The 24,811-nt window shown below is 40.3% G+C and overlaps 1 protein-coding gene across 1 annotated transcript in view; it reads left to right on the plus strand.

Moving 5' to 3' along the window:
* Positions 1-24,811, plus strand: part of KIAA1217 (KIAA1217 ortholog) — a 190,734-nt gene that overhangs the window by 115,237 nt on the left and 50,686 nt on the right. The window contains exon 6 of the mRNA XM_009330569.1: positions 19,936-20,774. Within this exon, the coding sequence (XP_009328844.1) occupies positions 19,936-20,774 (839 nt within the window). The remainder of the gene's footprint in view (positions 1-19,935; positions 20,775-24,811) is intronic.

A 24,811-nucleotide genomic window follows, 5' to 3' on the forward strand; every position in this document is an offset into this window, starting at 1 on the left:
AAGAATCCTAAATTATAATCTCCCCTTTCTGTCATTGCAACTTGTCTGCATTTCTGGTGGCACAGTTGGATACTAATAATGTTGGTTTATGCAGTGGTTTGTTTTGGGCTTCATCTGTCTGCCAATTTTGAGAATCAGGAGGGAATTTTTACTTCATAACAAACTGGTGGCTATTTTGCTTGGCAATCTTTCTCTTCCCAACCACCTGCCGTAAAGTCTGTGGGTGACACTTTGTTTTAAAATGTCCTAGACCCTATGGTTTTGCTTAATTCCCTGACTTGCATAAGACCTTAGGAGGTCAGCGCTATATCCCAGACCTCTGCTGGGTGGATGAGGCCAGAATATCCAAAAAATGCTTGTTGTGGTTGCTGTTGTATTGAGGTACACTCTGAGGTGTTTTGAATATTTTTGGAGACTGTTTCTCCAAGAAAGAACAATTACTGCAAGTTGAGTCAGAGCTGATTTGGGGGAGCAAGGGGTACCTGGAAACTCCACATGTTCTGGGAGTTAGAATGGCAAAAAGGTGATGATGTTCCTGGCAGCAATGGGGGTTTGGGCTGCCCAGATGAGAGGAGATGAGTTAAAATGAGTTGTTCAGTAAAATGAGACAGACATTTGATAAGTTGGGTAAACTGTTGTGCTGAATAGCTTTTATTACTGAAATTGCGCAACAGCAAATTTTCATTTTTTCCCTGAAAGTGCCTGGCTGGCTGGTTGCTAACATTTTAACTCTCTAGAGTTAGATGCAATTTGTGAACTTAAAAAAACCCTACAAGTGCTGAAAACCCTCAAACAACTCCCCAGGAATTTAAAGCATCCAAGGAGCCTGAAATTCAGTGCTGGTTTGCAGGAAAGAGAGAGGTAATAAAAGCGGGATCATCCTACTGTGTTCTTAAGGTACCTGTAATCATACATGCAGCTTCTTTGAGATGTTTAACTTCTTTTCATTGGATTATTTGTGATCTTAACATCAATAAACATAAAAGCTGCAAATGCTGCCAAAATTACATTTGTTCATTGCATACTATGGCTAAAAAAAATAACAGCTCCTTGAACTACGTAGAGGTATTTAGGACAAAAGTATTTATTGGAAAAGAATTCAAGCAATAAATTGCGTGAATGCATTTTAGTGCTAGGATGCCTATAGGACAGCATTTATATAAGTTGCCATGTGTTTGCCTTGCTGATCCTATTACTATAAAACTTTGTTTTCTTTTGGGAAGAAAAAGAAAAAAGAAAAAGCAAACGCTAATACTTCTATTATCTGATAGAGACCTTCCAAATGATACAAATCTCATCTTTCCTGCTGTTTTGCTGTCTGCTTTTTCTAATGCTCTTTTTGTCATTGAGAGGTTATGACAACATGAGCCATATTGTATTTATAAACATCACGTGTTTCCTTGATATGACTTGCAGTGTCTGCCAAACAGAACACATGGAAGAAACATTTCTCCTTAGCTCAGCATTGGTTTTGGTTATACTGATTTCCGGGACAGAAAAAATGCCTTCCTTACTGAGATTTAACTTTCATACAGTAGAAAGAAAGCCTCTGAGTGTCCATGAAATCGTTTGAACAGAGACGCTGCAGCTCTTTTAGCCCACATACTTTGTCTGAGAAAAAGAGAAAAAGTGGTTTATTTTGAAGAGAAGATGTAATGGCATGTATTGCTGAAACTAATTCTAAATTAAAATACCTGCCAAAGTCGTCTAGAAACGGAACTTACCAAGAGATGTAAGGTAAGAAGATGCTTAAAAATAATGAAAGATATCTAATTCCTTTTCTTGTGGGGTTTTTTTTTTCCAAACTAAAAGATATTTTCAGATTAAGTGGGAATTTAAATCAAAACAATGAAAACTGTTTCTTCTTCCTTGAGCCATATGAGAAAATAAATGTTTAATTGCTCTCTAAATCACCGAACTCTACTCTCAGATTTTATGTCGTTTCAAACCTACTTATTAAACATAAACAGTTATTTTCCAACTTGCCATTACAAATTTTGCTGAGATTTGAGCAAAATATATAAAAGAAGTCTCTGATGTTCTGGGGGGGGTTTTTTTGCTGATATGGATTTTACTACTTTTGCTTTGAGTGGGTTGTCAGTAGTTGCCAATTATTTATGCAACTACAGAGCTGCAGACACTGAGAAGTAGCTGCATCAAATCAGACTGTGATGAAAGACTGTAAATGTACCTGTTCTCTTTCATTCATATGTCCTTTGATATACAATACCTACTGCTGTATAAAGCCTAAGTTAGTGGGAAAGTGGATAGAATTTTAAGGGGAAAATCATGTTTTTATTTTAGCTACACATAAAACAATATATAAATTTCAAATGTTACCTGGCAAGAAGTTGGTCTGTTTAAAGATACAGATCCTGTGTTATAGCTGGATAGATACTGCATTGTGGCTTTTTTAATACGATGGCTATGTGCTTTGGTGTATTAGATTTATTTTGCAAACATCGTGTATAAGGAATATAACCGTGTAGATCCTATTACTATACCAACATTTTAAAAGATATCTTTTTTTTTTACATTTTCAAATAATGAGGATGGATTTTAAGTTTATATCAAGCTGGCTGATGAAAGAAAGTGTCATGTTCTTGATATTAAACTGTTCAAGGAACATGAGCTTGCCGCACCCATGCAGTAATCTTCCAGTTAGTCTAAGAGGAGTGTCATAGGGTAAATATCACAAACCAGTTACCTGGAAACTCCGAGAGAGTTTCGTCTGTGGAAACAAATGAACTTGCAACCACAATACAGTTGTTTTAGTGGAATTTTTAGGGAGAGAGTTCTTTATTTCCTACTAACAGGCCTGTATTCAAGTTAGCCTGCCTTTCATGTTGAGGTTTGCTTCCAGCTTGCCCTGGAGCTGATGAAGTTACTTAATGACAACATATGATCCATCTTGTGTGAAGTTCTTTTCAGCCCTTCATTAAAATGAGAAGTCTTATCTCTCACATAAGTCTGAGGTTCTCAGACAAAACTTTCACTGCCTTCACTGGGAGCTTGCCCTGAATAAAAACATAAGGATTACATTTGAGTCCATTTTTATTGTCTACTAGTTTCTGGTTTTATTCTTATTTCACCTCTTTTTACATAATGTTTCCTTGTTCCAATTCTTTAGATATTTTACTCTTTTTTTTTTTTATCACTGGCCTTGTTTTCAGTAAGAACAATTTGCGCTAATTTGGCTGTTTGTTTACTTGAAATTGCTAAGTAGCTGGCAGAGTCAGATGTTGCCAGAGCTCCCTAAACACATTGACAGATAATAAAAATGCTCATGGCTGTGACCTCCCTTATTAGGAGGGGCGGTCCTCCTTTACCTCCTTTGTAAACCAAGTGGTATCTGGTTTGCTGGAGTCCCACAAGCCAAAGTCCAACCGAGCTTTATGACTTCCAGTTAGCTTTCTGAATGAGCTGTTACTCGAACAGGGGTTAAAAATCACTTTGTGGAGGTGGATGTACTGCAGTTCCTAGAACCCAAGTAAAATTAGAAGCAATGTTTTTTTCTTCTTCAAACCTGCCATGCGCTTGTCATTTAGGACCTTAGCTTTCCCAAGAAGTTTTTCACAAATCCAGAATGTGATCCTTCATGATCATGACCCAAATTCTCTGCTTTCCACTGAGTCTTCACTTCAGTATATTATTAGTTACCTGCCTCCAGATAAGCCTAATGAATACTAAAAAGAATTCTGTCCCCATCTTCCTTTTAACAAAGAGGAGTTAACCAGTACCTGGTGTCTAGGAGAACACAGCTACATATCTGAGGACCTTGATTCTTCTCCATGTTGGATCATACTTTTTCTAATAAGGGCTCTGGAAAACTAATCAGACTTCTGAAAATATGAGCAGTAAAAATGTCTTTTCTTGGATACATGTGAGATCTGGGGTTAAAAAAAAGCCTCAGCTGGCAAAAGCAAGACAGTTGCAAATATCAGCAGGCAACAGGACTCCATGAGAAATGATGTGATGCTGAAATTATTTTTTGTGTGAATATATGCCTTTCTTACATCATTGCAAATTAGAACTCCATGTGACTAAGTGAAAAGACCGAAAAGGTGTGTTGGGTAAAGGGCTAGTCCCTCAGTCACTTACTATTTACTGTAGATAGCTTGACCTTAGGATAAACTAGGTTGTTTACTTCAGTCATGCTGACCAATTTGTATATTTTTTTGGATAGAAGGAAGTAAAGTGAAAAGAAAATGTAGGGCTCCAACAGTATAGGAAGAAGTTTGTGATCTAAGATGACTCTTAATTGAGGCACTGATAGCTCCTCTAATGTTGCAAAAGATGTATTTACAAATGCAAATACTGCTGGGCCATATAGGTATGAGATGCAGTGCAGCTTAGACACTTACATTGCAAAATCCAGGTGTATGTAAGGCTTCCATGACCATTTCTCCTGCCGATAGTGCTGACTCCAAAACTCAATGCAGCAACTTATTTCTTCTGATTTGCTGTGTCCTTATATTGGAAGAAACAGCTGGCTACAGGTGTAAATATGCTGCTTAGGTCTTTTAACTATCAGTCAGCTCTGTTTTATAACATTTTAATATTATTTACATCCTAACCTATTCCATATATCTGTAATAGAAATTGTGTTTTGACTCAGTTGTTTGCTAATGCCAGATGAGACCAAGGGTTATGCTTTCCTTTATGTTCGTTTAACAACTGCTGTTCAGTTTTATTTGGCTTCAGTGCAGTGAGAAGAGATACAAATATGGAACAAAAATAAGAGCTGAGTCGTTAGTACAGTGAGTCAGAAAGCCATGCATTTACTTTGATTTATGAGTACAGTTACTAACAGTATTTCTTTTTTTAAAGAGTAGAAATCTGATATACAACATATTTAAACCAAATAAAAATGCTGATCTGTACCAGAACTGTACGTGTTTGAAACTATTCCTTTTTTGGAAAAGAAAGGGCTGACCCCATCAGTTCAGTGGTGCCCTGAGGAAGTGCTGAAATTGAGACTGGTCTGAAGGGTTTGGCTCCCTGCGTTGGTGGTGGCTGTCTATGTTATGTACATGATGTGCTTGATCTCTTCAAGGAGAATGGGGAGGGGGGGAGGAAATGCTTGCTACATCTTCATGAATTACATGACTCCTGTTTGTTCTCAGAAAATTCTACCTAAAAAGCAGCTGTGGAAGAGCAAAAGAAACAAACAGTTGGTTTGAAAGCAAAAGAAACAGTTGGTTCGAATGCAGCACGAGTTATGAGGGGTGTCACAATGTTAACTTTAAAAAAAAATCAGTAACAGCTTTTATGTGTTCAGTCCAAACAGTCTAATAGCTTATGGGATGGGTGGGCCATGCTATACTGATGAGATAAATGTGGATATTGGCAGACCAATGATGTAATTATGTAAATCCGACCTTTTTAGGATTGAAATGTGTTATGTTTCAGTATGTTTATATTTTTGTCATTTGTGATAACACCCTGAAAAATCTTGGCTGAAATGCCAAGAGGTTTCTTAGTGTACTCACCATGCTATTCTGTCTGGAAAGTACGCGAAGGAAGCATAGGAAAATCAAGCATGAGAGATTTATTAACATCTCTCTGCTTAATTGGATAATTTTAACAATTTTTTTTAACTCTCACATTCCATTTGTTTGTAGGAAATGAAATACACTCGTAAATATGCAGAAATTAGTGCCTGCTAGGTTCACTGATCTGGATGTTTGTCTTGCCGATCAGGAAAAAAGTAATACAGTCTGGTAGCAGGGAGATAGCTCAAACAATGAAATGTTGCTGGGGGAATAAACCTCCACACAGAGGCACTGTGATTTCAGTCAGGCCAATGCAAAACATGCTGCATCTCATGCATCATTTTGCTCAGATTGCCTAAGCGTGGCTGGACTGGAAGCCCTCATGGGACTGCTCTGGGTCAGGCTCTACATGGCCTTGTGCTCCCTTCCCTTCCAAGCAGAGTTCACCCAGTGTGTCACCAAAGTTGTCTCATTGACAGCTAATCTGTGATCATGTCAACTAGGGAGCGTCAACAGGTTCAGTACAGGTGTGACCAGGCCAGTCCAAATACAGAGCCTGCTCCTCTAGCTAGATTTAAGCTGATGCACGTTGTAAGCTCAACATTTTATGGCAAGAAGTGTAATATTGCTTTCCTCTTATCTTTCTGTTGGATTCTTGTTTTACACCTGAAAAAAGGTAGTCTTAGTCTAGGAATGGGAAGGGCTGTTGGACATTATGATGGCCAAAGAGCTTTTGATGTGCAGGTGTGCTTGGGGTCATAAGTCTGTGTGGTCAGGGGGTTGATAACGCGATGGAACTGATACGGGAAAAAGTTTTCTGAGAAGTAAGAGCTGCACACACATGTGCGTGCACACACATACGACATGTCTCACTGCTTGTCAGAGCTTGGTAGTGATTTCATCAAACCAGAATTTCTGTTGTCCCCCACTAACGACCAGACATGTACAAAGGGCAACAGCCACCTCAGCGTTATCTCTCAGCACTCAGTCCCACTGCACGTCAAGTCTTGGAGATGCTGCACTAAGGCCTGACTTGTAGAGAGGTGTTATTTTCTGCAATGTCTGAAGAAGATGAAGCTGTTTTGAACCTTAACTACATCTTCAGTGGGAATGGATGAACTAAGTGCTAGGTTTCAAAAGCCATTTGTAGTTTTACAGTGAATCTCAAATACCTTTGCTTTGAATATGAGAGTGGATTGCAAAGGCAAGTGATGGTTGTAGCTTCTTTGCCCATGTCCTCAAGCATTCACGGGTCACTCCAGCCGGCATTTACCTGGAGTGCTCTGCTCACTTCTTTCCTAAAAAACAGCTTCCTGTTCTGACCACCCCTGCAAAAACGCCACAAAACCTCAGAATATTAACCCAAACTAAAGAAGCTTATGTTGCATGTGTTTTCTTCTTTCGCCTCCCTCTTCTCCTTCCTTTCTTCCTCTCTCCCTCTCCCTCCCATGCCTGCTATGCTAGGCTACAGCATTATAATAACAAGAACTAATGCAAAATCTTCTAGCCTTGAAGAAAATTTGCATTAGTTCATGTTTTTCCACTCTCATTCTGTTTTCTCATTCTGTCATTGATTTTTTTTAATTTTCCTTCATATGCTATAGTCTCTTTAACTCCTCTTTATCTCATCAGTTCCTCATCTCCTAGCTTAATTCTATTTTTGTTTCTTTGTTATTTATTATCCCTTTCTTGATTCCCTATTTAGTTCTCAGCACTCCATCTCCAATATTACCCTCTTTCATCTCTGACCTCTCTCACAAACTCCTATTACTGTCCTTTACCCTGTCTCATTCCCTTTTTGTTTTGTCTTTTTTCCTCTTTCTTCTGTAGTTTTACACTCATAATTCCCTATTATCTTCCCATATAATTCTTCTTTACCTACTCTCTCTTCCCAGTGTCATAGAATCATAGAATCCTTTAGGTTGGAAAAGACCTTTAAGATCATCGAGTGCAAATTATGAGTTATGTATTAGTTAAATATTTGCAACGTATGACTCTTGCTATTTTTTATTAGTATTTCTTATTATGTAATATTTTATTACATATGGACTAAGCAGGAAAAATTTCATGCTACAAACTCAGTCCTCTACATTTAGCCTTTAAAAAGTTTAGGCATAAGTAAACATGCTAATGGTAGAACAGAGGAAGAGGAAAATGAAAAGTGGAGGTGCTTCTATATTGGTCTGTTGATAAATAAATAATGTTTATTACCAGCTTCAGGCTAGAGACACTTAATTCTTAGCTCAATCAAACAGGAACCACAGGCCAGGTTGGATCCACCAAGGTGGATCACAGTGAAGTCCATTGCATGGACTAGCAAGCAGCAGCTGGAACAAAGCTGCCATTATCCCTTCTAGTTATAGTATCTCAGCTTGACTTATAAAGAAGAAAATAAAGGGAAAAAATAGGATGAAAACCAGAGCAGAGAGTGAGCTAAATGAAAAGACATATGGGCAGGCTCACTATAGAGAATTAGGAAAAAAGTCTAATCCTTATAAGCTTAGGGTAGAAATTGCTGCCCACTGCAGTCAGTGGCGAGAGGTTGGGAACGCCAAAGGGCAGCTCGTCCCACCCAGCTGTAGGGGGAATGAGCTGACTCTGGAGGGTGCCTGGCTGACTGTCTTTTAATGCAGCATTAGGTGAGACAAATCCTCAATACAAAGCAACTAATAGTGCCGTCTTAACTTTTGAGAGGTGCTTAACGCATATATGTCTGTGATACATACTGTGATACTTTCCTATAGCGAGGAAAATGTCTTTGTTTAAATCAGTACAGAAATGAGGGGGAAGCATGAGGTTTAAATTACAGGGTAGAGAGACAGACTGCAGACCTGACGTAATAGTTCAGTTTTGCAGAACCTTCTTCATGCGACTCCAGTGAGAGTTGGCTATATTTGCTCTAGTAAACTTAAAATAAATTTTGAGAGGCTTATAGAGTTTCCAGCACAGGATTTCCCACTTGTACTTGCTTGCCTTTAATTTTTTAAATCCCTAAAAATCTAGAATTCCTGATTATTTTGATCTGCCATCACCAAAGGATAGGCCAAAAATGTACTGCTGGTATGCAAAACATATATGTATGTATGTATACATAATGTTAATATACGTGTTACAATGAAGCACTGTTCTCTTGGAGCTCAGATGCTCACTTGTGTGCTGGTTCAAAGGCTTCGTGAACAGGTTGCTCCACACTGCAAGCACCAGCTGTTCTACCAAGTGTGCTTCTTTGCCAGCAGTGAAGCTGTAGAGCTGCCTGTCCCCTTTATAGTGGTTCATTCCAGCTAGTAGTTACGCGCTCTGTGTTGTGGGAGGGCCTTTTGTTTGTTCGTTTGCATGTTTTTTTAAGAACTAGGGAGTTTGGAATAAGCATAAGAGAACTTTATGGTACTCCTGTCTACCCCAAGGCATATCTATTTCACTGCATGCCTTCAGAATTAGTAAACAGAGGGAATAACAAACAATATGTATGTTTAGGAGAAGATAGTGTAGTCTGTACATAATCTCAAATCCAGTATGTCAGGCAGCCAGAACTGTTCTGTTCCCTCCCTGTTTGTTTAGCTTGGCCTCTCAAATTCAAAGGGCTTCTGCAGGATTTTCAGTCTTCAGGGAAACACCACATACATCCTTGTAGGAATAAATATGGGCAGTGGGCTGGAGAGCTGATGTGGGAAAGTTGAGGCCAATTTGACAGAGTTATTCAGGGTCATGGAGAGCAGTGTGGAGTGCAGGGTGGCACCGGCACAGCCTGGCTGGGTGCGAGGGTGTGTGTCACCTCGGTGCCTTTGTGAAGGACAGCAACTTGGTGTCTGCGTTCTGCTCCCCCATTTTTGCCATGGAGAAGCAGCTGAGGCTGAGATCAGGATTGGATATGACCACTTTTTTCTTCCTCTGCTGAAAGTTTGGAGGCAAAGCTAGGGGTCAATCTCTCTCCTTTCATTGCAGAAAGTGCATAACTACACAGAGGTTTCTGTCATGGTGCTTGCCTAAGGAGAGGGAAGAAAGATGCTGATGGTGGTTCTCCAGCTGCTTTCAAGAGTCTTGTGCATCAGAGGCTGCAGATTTAGGAGATCCTGCAGACAGCTCCATACATAGGTCTTTGTCCTCCTACACTGTTGGTTTCTTGGATCAGAATTAGAAGCTGGGTAGGCTATAGGACTGGTGAGGTGGCATGAGACTTTCCTTGGCAAAAAAACCACCCCCCAAAAACCCAAACCCAACCCCCCAAAAAACAGGAGAAAATACTTCTTTTATAATACAGATGTAAAAGCCGTCATCAGCAAACTCTCTTCCCATTTGGATTCTGCTGAACTGAACTAACTTGTTGCATTTAAGCAAAACCCTATTGACTCCATCACAAGCCTTGCTCCAGAGTGCCGAGAATGAAACCAAGTCCTGAGTTAGTGACAAGCAATCCAGCCTGTAAGTGCTTCCCTGTTTTCTGTCAAGGAAATGGTTGTTTCCAGCAGTACAAGGCATTAACTGCTTAATTATTTCCATCCATGAAAGTATTATTAAGTGAATAGGAACTAAAAGAGCTGTTATCAGGAACAGAAAGAACTTTGATCAGCAGTCAAGCAATAAGTTACATCTATGCCACACGTGTATACCCCACAGTAGGCTTCAAAATATTCTCTGGCTTTATAATTATGTCTCTAACATTTTTTCCACTTGAAAATGAGGGAAAGAAACAGAAAATAAATTAATGTGATGGGCAAATTGATGGAAAGGTCCAACGGACCAACAGTGTTAATAACATAGAAGAAGGTAGGGTGACTGGCAATTTAGCTCAGTGGTAACTTGGGCCTATCATTAGCATAGGCATTAACATTGATTTTAAAATAGTAAACTAACCTAAACTTCCAGGCTTGATCTTAGCAAAGCATAGGGTGTTGCACCTCTTAGGGGCATGGCCTTTGTTTATACAGGGGGGTAAACTGAAAAGGAACTCTAGTTCTGTACAGTACATTATAAACAAATATATGGCAAGTAATTAAACATGGGATAATACATGGCAAGTTAGACAAAGCTTGAGGGCTCTGATAAAGTAACTGAAATGGAAAGTGATGCTTGAATGGTTTGTATGCGTTGTTAGAACCTACAAATTAAATTACAGCCTTGGTAATGATATATCTGTGCAATATTTATGATGTTGTGCCTAGTGTATTTTAAAATTAAAAGAAGATTCATTCCTCTCATGAAAAACTTCTCGTATGCATCATATGTACTTGAAGACTCTTGCATATAGTGCCAGATGTATGGAGGACTAGTTATATTATGTCTGATGTTCTGGGATATACTTTATCATGCTAGAGTCCAATTACTGAAAATGTGCATCCTACCAGCTTTTTTATCCTGCATATTAGCATAATAATGTGATTTCTCACTGCAGGGTTGTTAGCCTGTAAGGAAGAACGTGGATGGAAGAATACACTCTGCAACTGTTGGAAAGCATGTGTGGCATAAAAGTGTACTAGGATAATTTGCTTGTACTTTTTACTCTTGATGTTTTTGAGTCTGGTTGGTCAGCAGACCTAAGCAGCTTTTTAACTAGGTCAAGTATATACATCCATTCATTAAAAGGAGATGCTTGACTGGTTAGTTAAACCTGCCAAATATAAACCAGATGCTTCAATGGTAAATACTGCTTTACTCCTATACTGCAAGAAACAAGCCTTGACTGATTAAATTTGAAATAAAAATAAATAGGTTTAACATTGTTTCTGTGCCATAATAATACTTGTTATAGTTCTAGTGCAAATATTTAATAAAAATAATATTTTAAAATATTTTATGGTGAAACTGAAAACTAAACATTTAAGACAAAATGAACATTTTTAACGTTTCTGAAAAGACTGTTTATATTACACTACATACAAATTTTGTGAAATTCTGGTCAAGGTGAATAACGGCATACAAATTTACAATGTACATTACAAATCAGAACACACAGCATCTGTCTACCAAGCTGGAGGACTGCTGTGCTGTTGGGCTGGGTGTAGTAAGGGGTGGAACACCTGGATTTTTAGTTTTGGCTACCAGATCTGCTCTGATCTTTGTCGTGTTACTTAAATGCTTTGTGTCAGATTGCCCTTTTGTAGCGGAAATAAATGATGCCTCCCTCACTAATGGCTGAGAGGCTGAGAGCAGTATGGTGAAATGGAAATGTTACTCCAGTAAGGTCCCATTATAACTGGTTCTTTACAGCGACATTACCTCATAGTCATGGGCTTAAATTGTATTTTGATTCTTTTGAATGCCAGTCATGATGTATAGGCAATTTTTTACTTGCATAAAAACAAAAACAAGCAAAAAACATCCCAAACCAACATCAAAAAAACCACCCCCCCTCCAACCGAGAAGATAACTGCAGGACTGGAAAGTGCTCGTGTCATGAGATTTTCCCCTATGATATTTAAGTGCCATCTCTTTTAGACTGTAAATACTGTATTTTTCAGAAGACATTTTCTATATTCTATGGACTTTTGGGGTGAGGGGATGGAAGGGAGGGAAGCACCTTTTCTGTTCTAAATTTTTTTTGACATTTGCCTTCTCTATTGTGCCTTTTTTTTAAAAAGAAAAAAAAAATTAATCATAATGGTTAGTGTGGTGTGCTGGAGAGATAATGAGATTGATTTATGGGGGCCCAAAGTTCAGGTTAGCCAAGCAGCTCAGGTGCCTGGTTAATGAGTAGACAGCCTTCTCCACGGAAGGGGCTTGTGCTTCCTTCTACCAAATGTCACTACCAATCTGAGTAGGTGAAAAGCTTCTAAGGTTTATAACTGCTGTATTTTTTTCTAGAATTGTATGTACTGGGTTTGCTAAATAATTGGAGGTCTTCACCTGTTGGGGAATTAATATGTATGTGTTTCATATTGCTGCCTTTGAAATGCACTCCTTACCTAAATGGAGGTTACTCACTATTTTGTTTATGGCTTTCCCCTTTGTAAGGCTCTCTTGTGCTTCATTCCATAATGTTAGTCTCTTTCTATACATCTTGTAGGCACACATTAAAAAATGGTTGAGCGATTGAATCACATAGTGTTGCACAGTTTGTGACTGGGTGACATGCCAAGGAGGTTATTTAGTGACTAATTTCGAAGGGGAGGAGAAATTGCAGGCTTGTCATGTGGAAAAGTACTTCAGTCTATTGAAGCAGCATTACTTAGATGAGCGGGTAAAGCAAGATGGCCTGCCCCTGTTGTGAGCAGAGAGAACAAGGAACATTTTTACTGTTTGAAAACCTTTTCCCAGAAGGCATGGATATACAAAATAATATACCGTAGACTGAGGATTTAGATTCAAGGCTGAAAACAAAAAGTGCTTTATTAGAAGAAGTGGAACCAAATGTTCATCTCACTGCTGTAGCCATACAGGTGATTTCCTTAAGTAACAGTAAGTGGCTTTAATTATTTCAGCACAAAAATCTTATCAAAGATTGTTTTATTTGCCCGTAGGTAACAATGTTGTCTAAGAGTGTAATAAGAGTGCTACTGTTTTTAATTGTAGAAAAAAATACTCAGAGTAGCATCAGGATAGCTGAAGAAATTATGCCTGAAAGAGCAGACCATGTAGGATTTAGTCTGAAACTCTCCTCTCTGCTTGTTTGCATGATCCATCTTCAGCATGCACATTGACTTAAAGGCAAGGTGAAGCAATCAAACATTATTTTTGATATTACCATTAAATTTGTTTTGTGGTTAGCTTAGAATTTTATGGATCTGTTTTACATTCAGTAAAAAGTGAACTAGGTATTCTTTGTTTTCCCCATGGGAGCTTTAGGATATGGTATGAATTAAGTTTATATGTAGTCAGGGATATAAAAGGACATACTGAGACATGTAAAATACCTTGAGGTAAAACATTTGGATCGCTGTAGGGACTGGGTAGATGCACAAGTGTGCATTAAAGATATAAGTATAAAATAAGGGACAATAATGTCAAGAATGTGTTTGATGCTCTATGGCATGGAAAGGGAAGTGATGCTGTGGCTGAGCTTCAAGCCAGTGTATGGGCAGTTACAATATGGTATCCTAAAAATTCTGCTCTTGAGGATGAAATAGTGCTTATGCCATAACCTTTGTGTACACCTGCACAACTGGCAGAAAGGTGTGGAGACTGGATGTCGCAGTGATACTGAGTAGTATGGTGATGACACCTGATTAAGGTTCACTCAGGATGCCTCCTTTCTGGAAGGTCATGTTTATGTGCTCTAAATTCCACGTCCTAGGACAGTGAACATCATCTTCTGGTTCTCCTATTTTATTCATGTCACCTTCTAGCCAGCTGAGCCTGGCAAAAAAAGTCTATGAATATAGAAACTGGAGGACTGGGTGGATTCACCATCACTTACCATCACAGGCTCATCCTAAGAAACATCTTATATTGGCTGATTGCAGCATTGTTGATCAAGGGAAAGAAAAAACATAGAATTAAGAGCAGAAATGGAAGAAGAAAAACCCAGCGATTCTATTGCCATATCCATATATGTCCAATTAAGTATTCGGATCTGGTGTAATCAGTCACTAGAATCAGAAAACTACAGTTTCGTAGATGTTCTGAGTTTTTAGCTCAACTCCTCTTTCATCATAATACAGAGATTTTACAGCTGGGCAAAAGGAGCTAAAGAACTGAAACCTAGATGCATGCTAAGAATGGGAAGTTAATTATAGTAAATGCTGAGATTTCTCAGGGGGTTCTGCAACTCCTTGTCTGGAAAGTTATCCAGGAAAAAACAATGGAAATATGTGGGACACGTTAAGAACAGCTAGCTGGGTCTTGGAGTTCCCCATTCATGGGAAGTTTGAACATTTGAAACCAGTTTTATTTTACCAGCATGTGGTTCCCATAATGAAAAACAATTGTGAACTCTGGCAGCTCCTAGAGCCTTGTACTGTGGGGCCAGACTCAGCTGAGGCCAGGTCTCCAACTTAGCCTAAGTCAGCTGTTTCATGGTCTGAACTCTCTCTTTTGGGCATCAAGGGGCCCATTCTTAGCCAAAATTGCCAAATAAACTTCTAGTCTGGAAGCACTGCTGAGGAGCAATGGACATTGAAACCCCTGACATGTCTTACTACTTGGTCTGGAAGATCACCCAAAACTACCAAGTACCCACTCTGCTGAAGAGACCATGGAAGAGCTAGGGTCCCTACCCCAGGGCAGACTCTGACCAAGTTGCCCCAGGTCTACGAATCTGGAAAGCCAAAGCTCTAGAACACTCCAGGGATGTCTGATAAGAAATAATGTCAGTGTTGGACTGAAGTCTGCTGGGTGGTTTTTTCCAACTTTTGTCTTTACTGATGATTTTACCAAATGTTTCAGCTCTTTTGGATTAGCATTGTCTGCTGAAAATATTTTTCATTGGAAAGTTCCTGACCAGAAAAAGCTAAAAATTATGCTAATGTGTTTGCAGTTTTCAAGTATGGCATTGGGCAGCTGGAGGAACCCGCAGCTGCAGCCAGCCTGGTTTTTTTCTGTAATGAGCCAATAGAATGGGGATATTTATGGGAATTAAAAGGCATACTATGAGAAGGCAAGAACAGACAAGTGTGATGACCTCTCAGTGATGTCTGAGAGCATAAGGATTTGGCTTTGTACAGATGGTCATGGTACAGATACTTAAAAAATTTTGTTTTCGGACTGTTTACCAATTCTGTAATTTTCAAGTGCACTATTTCTTATTGTAAATTATATTATATTAGAAATACTAAAACCGTATATGACAGGTTTTTTGCAAAAGCAGATTTGTGCTTTCAGCTGTCCAAACCCAATCTGAATGAAACGAGACCAAACCAAACCCAACCAGTCATGGCAGAAGTGGTATCATATAGTGCAACTACTGATTAAACTAAGGGTTTTGGGCAACTAGTACAGTAAAGCTGTCCATTTATTTTTATGAGGAAAGAGCAAACTAATGGATTGTATCGTTGTCGGATTTGGGTTCTTTAATTAAGTCTTTCCTGGTTAGAAAAGTGAAGGATTGCCTTACTTTCTAGAGGATTTTCTTCTGGCGAGCAATTTCTGTAAAAGGTCTTTTTACAGACATGAATTTATCAGTATTGTATCAGTACTTAGCATTTCTGTAGGTTTTTCATCAAAGATTCTCCAAGCTGTCAATAAAATTCTTTGCAGGTGTCCTCTGTTTACTGTTGGGTGAGCCAGCTTGAGGAGCATAGGTGCAGGTTCCTCAGAGAAACGCAGGGTGTCAACGGGAGAGTAAGAAAAGTAGTAGCTTTGCATGCCTGAGAGGTGATTAATGGAGTCTGCTGGGAACTCTGGGGTGTCTCTGAGAGGGTGCATGGATAAGCTCCATCTAGGAAACATGCTCCATGTAGGTATTTTGGCAGGCTGAAATCCTTGGGGCAAAGCCAGTTGCTGTGTTCTCTATTGACGTAGACGAGGTCTGGGAGAGCAATGGGAAGGGCTGCCAGGTCAGAAACTCTGGCCTGCTTTTCCCTTTGCCTGTGTTTTGCCATGAGATGTTAGCAGAAAATGGCATGAGTCAGGCTGTACCTTTGGTATCCAGCTGCGTGGTGAGGTGAAGGGTTGGTGTGGTGCTGATGAATAGGTAGGCTTAGTGCTTAGTGCTAGCTGGTGTTGCCCTGGTGTACATGCAGGCACAGCTCCGCATACCCTGTCTGGTGTGTGCCACAGGTGCAAATGATGTGTTGAAGGCAACTGGAGAGACAAAAGTAAGGATGGTTTCTTCATTGTAAGATACCCATGTTGGGACAGACCACAAGAATGACCTATGAGATAGGACAGCTGTAACAAATTTAGAATAAAGATCAGCACAGTGTTGTATTAGCCCTAATGATGGATGACAAGACAGACTGGATTGAACTGCAGAAATCACAAGCTGTTGAATCACTGAATAGCAGCTTGCTCTTTGCTATCCATAAGGCTTATGATACCACGACTCTGTCCTTCTTTCAGGGGAGCTGTGCTATTTGAGAGGCCAGGAGCTGCCACAAGCTTTATATTCTGCTGTATGCAGAGGCGCTGGGTCTGCTCGCCCTTTATGTGAGCTACCAGGAGCAAGATTCTTTGTAAGGTCATCCATTTGGGTGGATGGATAGCTGGTTTGCTGCCTTTCTGCATATAGTCATTTTCAAAATACAGCAAGTTGTTGAGTATGCCAACTAGTTTTGAAATAAAGAACATAACTGGTTTTATATGATGTTCACTCTCTATTGCTCTGTTTAAAAAAAAAAATCCAAATCTGTATCTTATAGACTTAAGTGTTGTTAGACTGACCAAAAACCTCCACAGGAGATGTTTAAACATGGTGTGATCTTTTTTACTACAGAAAGTGAAAGATTCTCAGTGATGTCTTTTTGCCTCAAATGTTTTATACAGAAATTGTTGCTAGCTGTTTGCCATATTTTAACCTAAGGATTGACAAAAAAATTTTCTGTTTCAAGGATGTAAAGTCTACAGGCAGTAAGAACAAGGAAGAGCTATGTGCTAAAGAAAATCACACCCTCAGGCAAACGCATTACATGGCTGCAGTCAAAAAGCACATGATCCTATGCTTGCACTAAAAAATCTTCTTCCTTTTGCCCTCAAAGCAATTGGCTGTGATAGCACATAGTATTTAGAGGCTCAGATAAGCCCAATATCCTCTTTCTCTGTCCCCGAGTCATGCAGTTGAAGTCCAAGAACATGTGGCTCAAGACAGCCCGCATATTAGAGTACGTGTTTTCATTGAGCAACATGGGGTTTTGTGGTGGAGGACAGGAAGAAGAAAAATGGCACAGAAAGTAGGGTATATATGAGAGAGAGTAGTGTGCCTTGAATATCACACAAAAGATGTATAGATGAGAAGTAAGAAGAGACCATTATTCACATTTTTGAAGTTGCTATTAGCAAAGAATCTGGAGATTTTGGAGAAGAGAGAAAAGTGAAATGAGAGAAAATATTGACCAGGTGGCAGAAGACACTGTAATCCAGCCAGTAAGGCTTCCTGGCTCCCGGTCACCAGCTCATGTCCCTGCCCATCCTACATGCGCTGGTGCACCTGTCCTGGGCACCCTGGACTCTGTGGCTCTGACTGCTCTCCCCTTCTGCACACTCCACCCAGGGGCTGAGTCATGGCTTAAAATAGAAAGTGAACTTTTCAGGAAGGGTTTGTCTGCCCAGGCATTTGTACCCTGCTTAGCCCAATGGGGTCTTGATTCACGCTGTGTACTCCAAGTGCTATTTTAAAGCAAAAGTAAACAGCATTATATATGTCAGTACTCAGACACAGGATTTTGAGCAATAGCTCAGGCCCATATTTGAACTCCTCATTTCCATCTTAAAGTATGGCAATATGTTAAGGTGGAAAGTAGGAATTTTTCTTTGACAGATTTCTTTGACTTATGAGAAATGAATGAGCATATACAGGAATATGAACTCCAGAAGTTAGGGGAAATTAAGCCTGTTGCTTTCAAAGCTTCCCATGGAAATTTTCTCCTCTCTACGAGGTAACATTGGAGTTTTCCTCTCACTGCAACCCAGCGTATCCCAGTGACTACGGTTTCTGTGCCAGATACTATTGCATCTGTTGTATCTTTAGCTGAAGCAACTAAACGGGGCATGGTATAGCTTCTACAGTAGAAACCAAAGAGGATTTTCTTTCTCCGGGCTCTTCTCTCAGTGCAAAACATCTATGGCTGCCTATCCCTGGAGGCATGATCCCAAAGCTGCTCAGAGTCAGTAGGCGTCTTTTTGTTCTGCTGGCCCAGGTCCAGAGTCTGAACACAAAATACAGCTCAGTATGTTGCAGTGTTTCTTCAAGCCAATAGAAAACTATGTTGAATGCCCACTGATAATTTTATTAATACTGTTTAGTTATATTTTATTTTACATTCCAGACTACAGTAATTCTCTGTGCAGAGAGATGAAAAAATTATCCCATGTTCCCCTTTGGCTGGATGACTTTTGTCTGGCTCATTTATGGCCCATCCCACCGTGCTCCTTTGTTCTGTTACACTTATTTATTATTGCTGCTGCCACAGTCAGGTTATCTCCTTTCTTCTTTCTGATACCTGATACTCCAGACTTTTGATCTCTGGCTCTGGGGAACGTCATTTGTAATTTCCATGTGCGGAGCCTGCCATGATGGGAACAGCTATTGTTTATATACCACCATTGCAATTCCCTTACCAGTGGAAAAAACTGTGGTGGGGCAGGAATAGAATATAATTTCTTGCTTCATCAGCCATGGATCACTGTAACTGCAATGAATTCAGTCACATCGTCAAAGCAAGGAGTGAGAGGGGAGAAAAATGGTGAAGATTTCAGATCAGCAACTTGCACGTTAGGAACTTCAGGAATATGTAGTTGGGCTTAGTGACACTTGGCTTTCTACAGTCCCTTGAAAGTGATAGGGAAGCTGAAGTTGCCAACACAAATTTTATAAGCTGTGATTTTTTTCTTATGTAGTTGGTGGAACCCAGCTGACTTTTTTGTCTTCCTGTTTACCCACCTTACCCTAACGGCACTAGAGCAGGCACGTGATGCTTGATAGAGGGCGAATTTCTCCTGTGTCTGTCATTGACAATGTTCAACCATCTAGAGAGGTCATTGCTGGGCAGAGTGACATGCTATAGACTCAGAAGCCCATGTATTCATTGCAGTTTTTTGCCAAGGCCTCAGTTAACAGAGCACTAATACGTTGGTATGGAAGTTTTCCCTTTCTTTTCCTTCCTTGCTCATTCCTTACTGCTGGCAGTTTCTGCTGCTGCTTACAAAACTATGATAAAATATTTGGTGACTTTCTGAACGCGTCCTCCACAAACTGTCTGAAGCTCTGTTATCTTTGGTTGCAATGAAGGAAACCCACAGCACATGTTTTATAGGGGCTGTATTCACGCAACTTGAGTGTCTTACAGTCAGTAAATGTTTGTATGTGTTGTTCTCCTACAATTTGTGTACCCTTTGTGTAATAAAGACCACATCAAGTTATTAGCAAAAGGCTAAATCCTGCACTGAAGCAAATGGCCAGTTAGTTGTAATATTTATTTTTCTTGTCTAAGGACTTCAGGTCTGTTTGTGATGCCAGAGAATCATCATTTTGTTCCTGGTTTGGAGTCAGTGAACTCTAGCCTGTGTGTCTGATCAATAAACTGTTTAAGTCTGTCACTGGCTACACGTACTTAGAACACTTGGCACTGAAACCCCTAATTTCAGCTTCGGTAGCTGTGAATATCAGAGTAAGAAGGTATTTGCCTAAGTAAAAGCATTTTAAAAACTCTCATATTCCCTTAACATGCAGCCCATTTTATTGCCGTTTATAGGTGTTATTTTCTTTAGGCACTGAGGTTCCAAAGTGTTTATTTATGCAGATGACAAATTATTTGGTCTTTTTTTTCTGTAGATGTCAAGGTCGTCACAACCCATATCATGTTTTGCTCATTCAGTAATTTTATATCTTATATGTTCTTCCTTTTCTTTCCAGATGCAGAGGGACATTGCTTATACGGGCCGAGATGGCCCAAGTGCTTCCCGCCCCGGATCTGCCACACACCCTCCGCATGCGATGCCCAGCTCTCCACCCTCCACCCCGGTGCCCCACTCCATGCCTCCCTCTCCGTCCAGGATTCCCTATGGCGGGGGCCGGCCCATGGGTGTGCCAGGCAATGCCACCATCCCCAGGGACCGGCTCTCCAGCGTGCCAGCCTCACGCTCAATATCACCCAGCCCAAGCGCCATTTTGGAGAGACGGGACGTGAAGCCAGATGAGGACATGAGTAACAAAAACCTTGCCCTGATCCGAAATGAAGGTCTGTACGGTGACCCCTACTTGTTTCACGAGGGGAGGATGAGTGTGGCTGCACCCCACTCCGGACACCCCCTCGATGTCCCCGATCACATTGTAGCCTACCATCGCAGTGCCATGAGGTCATCAAGCACTTACTGCAACCCCTCTATGCAGCCTGAAATGCTGGAGCAGTCCTTGTACAGACAAAAGTCACGAAAGTACCCAGAGAGCCACTTGCCCACTCTCGGCTCTAAAACGCCTCCCGCCTCACCCCACAGGGTGGCTGACATGAGAATGATCGATATTCATCCTCACCATAGCGCTCACATTCCCCCCCACACCATCCAGCCTGACAGGTCTTCGTCTCCCCCCAGCCGCCAGTCCTTCAAAAAGGAGCCGGGACCGCCTGTGTTTGTGGACACGAAAACACGGAGCGCCCTTGGCCTCCCGGGCATGGCCGAGGCGGTGCCCTCTCCAGTCGACAAGCAGGCGCTTGGCTATGGGTCACCTGCAATGCCCAAGGACAAGGAGACAAGGTAAGGCAGAGCCAGGGCTTAATTTATGCAAATGAGAAACATTCCTAATCTGCACATCTTGTGTCATTTAACAACCAGGGGACAATGTAATGTGTAGGAGGCTGCTGCACTGGGCTGCAGTGTTTATTAGCTGTCTGTCAAGGTAGTTAGTAATTTAGAGGAGATATAACACCACCCGTTATTAATCTGAAAGTATTGTCAACCCATGATGAATCCCTAGTTATTTTCATTTGTGTAAATTTCAGTCATTGGAAAAAATATAATAAAAAAATTATTAACTAGGATTTTTCTTTCCAGGCAACCAGATCATGTTACAAGAACAAATGATGTTCTGTTCCCGCTAATAAGGGAATATATTTCACCCCCGTTAAGAATGACACTCTGATATTACAATTTTGGTTCTTTATGGAGTGGAGTTTTTCTCATCTAGTGTTAGGAAATGGGAAGAATTTATCATTACTGTCTTATCTCCTGTAAAACATGAATTTGCATAAAAATAGGACAGTTGTTTATAATAATGTTCCTCGAGGGGAAACTGCTGCGAAGAGCAAGTCTGTCCCAGGGAAGAAATTGAAACACAAATGCTGTTCCCAATGATTTTTCCAGCATCACAAATAGTTGGTGACCTGACTGTTGTTAACTTTTGTGTGCTGACAATGATGACAATGATCTCTCCTGTCTTTTTAAGGACCAGATTTATGCAAAGGTCTGTGAAGGCTTCTCCTGCCATAGACCCCTAGGAGAGAAAAATCGTTACGCTGCCAGTCGGTTGCTGTGTATTCGTATGAGTTGCGCTAATCTCTAGCGTATTGTTTGTGCTGTTAACTTTTATAGAGCTCTTTAGGGAAGTGAAGATGAATAGCTGGAAAATGCTGAGCTCACAGAGGCCAAAGGTAACTGCTGACTGCCTTAACCACTGGGGAGATACGGAGCTTCGTATAGCCCCCAAACTTCCCTTCCACCTGAGGAACTTGCTCAACAATTAGTCGCCTCTGACCACACTTGGCCAGAAAAAAGAATGTGTTGTGAGGTCCATTGGTGGGGAGAAAATGGAGGATGGAAGAAAAGCAGCCATCCACAAAAATTACAGGCTTATAGCTTGGTAGTTATGTTGACACAAGGGTATGATTTAGGGCATATTGCAGGTCAGTCAAACCTGATTTGTATCTATTTCCAAGAAAAAGATGCAGGTACCTGAAATTTCATTTCAAGCTTCCATTATTACAACTAGGAAATAATTTGAACTATATTTGCCAATTCTGATCCAAGAGATAGCTTTCAGATCAAAAATTTTACAAGACTCATGTTAGGGACTTGAAAATAAGGGAGGACACCAACAACTTTCCAGTCTGTGTGACTTACCCTCTCCCCTCTGGGCATCTCATCTGTTCACTCAGCTACACAGACATGCACAAGGCTGTGTATTTGTGAATATATGAAGAGTGACTATACAGATAGTTCTGCAGCTCCTTAAGGGGAGCTTTGTACCAGCAGTTTTAGTCCTGGTCCCGGAATATATTTACAGTGATGAAAATAGCATTTGCATAATTACACTTCCAAATAATGCATGACCTTAAAATTCAGCATGGTGTGTATTAGCCACACAGCACTGAAAAAATCATTCTGAAAGCTGCCCTTATGGGTTATGGGTTTTTTTAACCTTGAGAAAGTGTGACTTTTAAAAAAATAATTGTAAATACCAAAAGCAACTCATACAAATTGGTGTGTTTTCTGTTCGCTGCAATATTAAGAATTGGGTTTGAGTTCTACGGGTACAAAATGCTCTAAGCCTTATTTTAGCTTTGTAATAATTTCATAAACTTTGAAAACAAACGCTGTTGAGATTGTACTAAACTAAACAAGGAACACTAAGGGTATCCAGGCTGAGGTGCTCTTTTCCTGCTTCAGCAGGGGCTGAATTGTTACAAGGTTATTATGAACACCTGAAAGGTGATGTATATAATGGCAGAAAAGTGTCCTGTACCTTCTTGTGTAGGACTCACCCATAAGCAGTACAGCTGGGCTTGCTTCTGTGAGTAAGAATATTTTGGGATTGGAGAGATGGGGCTGAATTCATCCTCTTCCAGGCATGCTAAAAATGAGGTGTATGCTGCTCTGTTGTGCACATTATCCACTTGCTGATGACTGTGCAAAGAGCCTAAAAACCAGGCCACAGAAAGTGAATGATGGTGTGTTCGGTCAGCCCGCATGCAGACAGCGTCAGGTGTGGGGCAGCAGCAAATGGGCAGACTGAGTATCTGTTAACCTTGGGGATACTGAGGAGGAAGATCTTTTGCATTTGTGCAGTGACAAGAGAGACTCCCCATCCTGACTCATCAGGAGCGGGTTGAGGACCCTACAAACATCAAACCCATCATCATCTCAGCACTGTTGTTCCTTCAGTCCCTAGCGGAGTGTGCTGAGAACAAAGGAAACATCTCTTGTGCCATCTCTTTGCAGAAATTACCTTGAAGTAGCACTGTCGCAACCTCAGGACAATGCAGAGTTTAAGTCAGAGAAAAGATTAAAATGGAGAGTGACAATGCCAGAACTTTAATTGAATCGCTCTTCCCCTGTTAATTCTCCTTCAATTTTTCCAGTCCAGGGCTGAAGTGGCATATATATGTACTTTATCAGAATATGCTGGGTACCTATAGCAGATCAGACCTCTCATTGACTGTATCCTGGTTTTGTTGAAGAAAATGGGTCCGTTACCTTTGGAATGTTAACGGCAGCAGATTTGGGTCTACAAAAGATGAAAACCAGTATTTCCAATCTCTTCTTTTGGAGTTTCTCATTTTAGTTTTGCATTGCGGACGCCAGTCTCATCAAACCTGTTATTTAAGCCAGAGTTGAGGGGGATTTAATTGCTTCACATAATTCTTTCTTGTGTCTGTTTTACCTCAGGTATTTTCAAGGTAGCTACTTCTGTGGCATAAAGCACTGAATAAATTCTAACAGTAATTCATTTACCAGAAGAGTTCCATATAAAGCTCTTTTACAACAGCGAGAAGAAGCAAGTTCATGGAGATTTAAAAAAAATCAGTATTCATACACACAAAAATATTAGAAGTTGTAACAGATTGCAGCAGTTCATCTTTGAGGGGAATTTCAGTGAGCATGAGTTGTTTAAACAGTGATTTGCTATCATATTTTTGGATGGCACATTTATGTAGCTTATGGTGGGCAGTTCTGGAAGTTACTACAGGCAAAGCAAATGTTTAAATGTTGATAAATTAGAAAAGAAGCTATTTACCCAAAAGTGCATTAAATTAAATGCCATTTAACTTACATTCTTTGCATTTAAAACACAAGTCCTGTTGCAAAATTCTGGGTTATTTGATAGTGCTGAATATGTATATAATAAAAGCTGCTACTTACTAAAATACAGCCCTTAAAATAGCAAGATAGCTCTATACAACCTTTTTCCTCCAAAAGCATTTCAGGAGTGTACTGTGGTTTTCTTTTGCCTGAATACAACTTTCATCCTCTTCTTTTTATGCCACATGTCAGTGAGAAAAGATGATGGTAGAATGTGGTTCACTGAGCAAAAAATATGATCACATTCACCGCTCATGGCTTGCAGTTAGAGACTAAAACGTAACGACCATACGTAGGTTATTGGATATTGTTCCCGTCACAAAAACACTATTGTTTGATACGTTAAAGTATGGATGGACTCTCTATGCATTTGGAAAAAATGGTCATACTCTGTAAAGCCATGGACAGTGGGAGACTCCATCAGCAATGCACTGAGAATTGTACAAGAAAGGTGAACTTTGCAGATACACCCTCTCAGACACTTTCCACAAGGCCAAAATTGCATCTTCCTTTGTGAAGGATGTTGAATAACCAGGCAGAAAAAGATGAATGCAGGTGACCAACAGAGGACGGAGGAAAGGTAAACTGTACTTTGGCTTCCTTCTGTTGGAGGAGCTGTAGGAAGATGAGATGCAGACTCTTGGATAAGAGTTGTCAAATAGTATCACAGCTGGCAGTGCTTCAGAGCTTCCCTTTTCCCTTTAGCTTCAAGCTGT

This window comes from Pygoscelis adeliae, unplaced genomic scaffold (assembly GCF_000699105.1).
Source record: "Pygoscelis adeliae isolate BGI_AS28 unplaced genomic scaffold, ASM69910v1 Scaffold27, whole genome shotgun sequence".
Lineage (NCBI taxonomy): Eukaryota > Metazoa > Chordata > Aves > Sphenisciformes > Spheniscidae > Pygoscelis > Pygoscelis adeliae.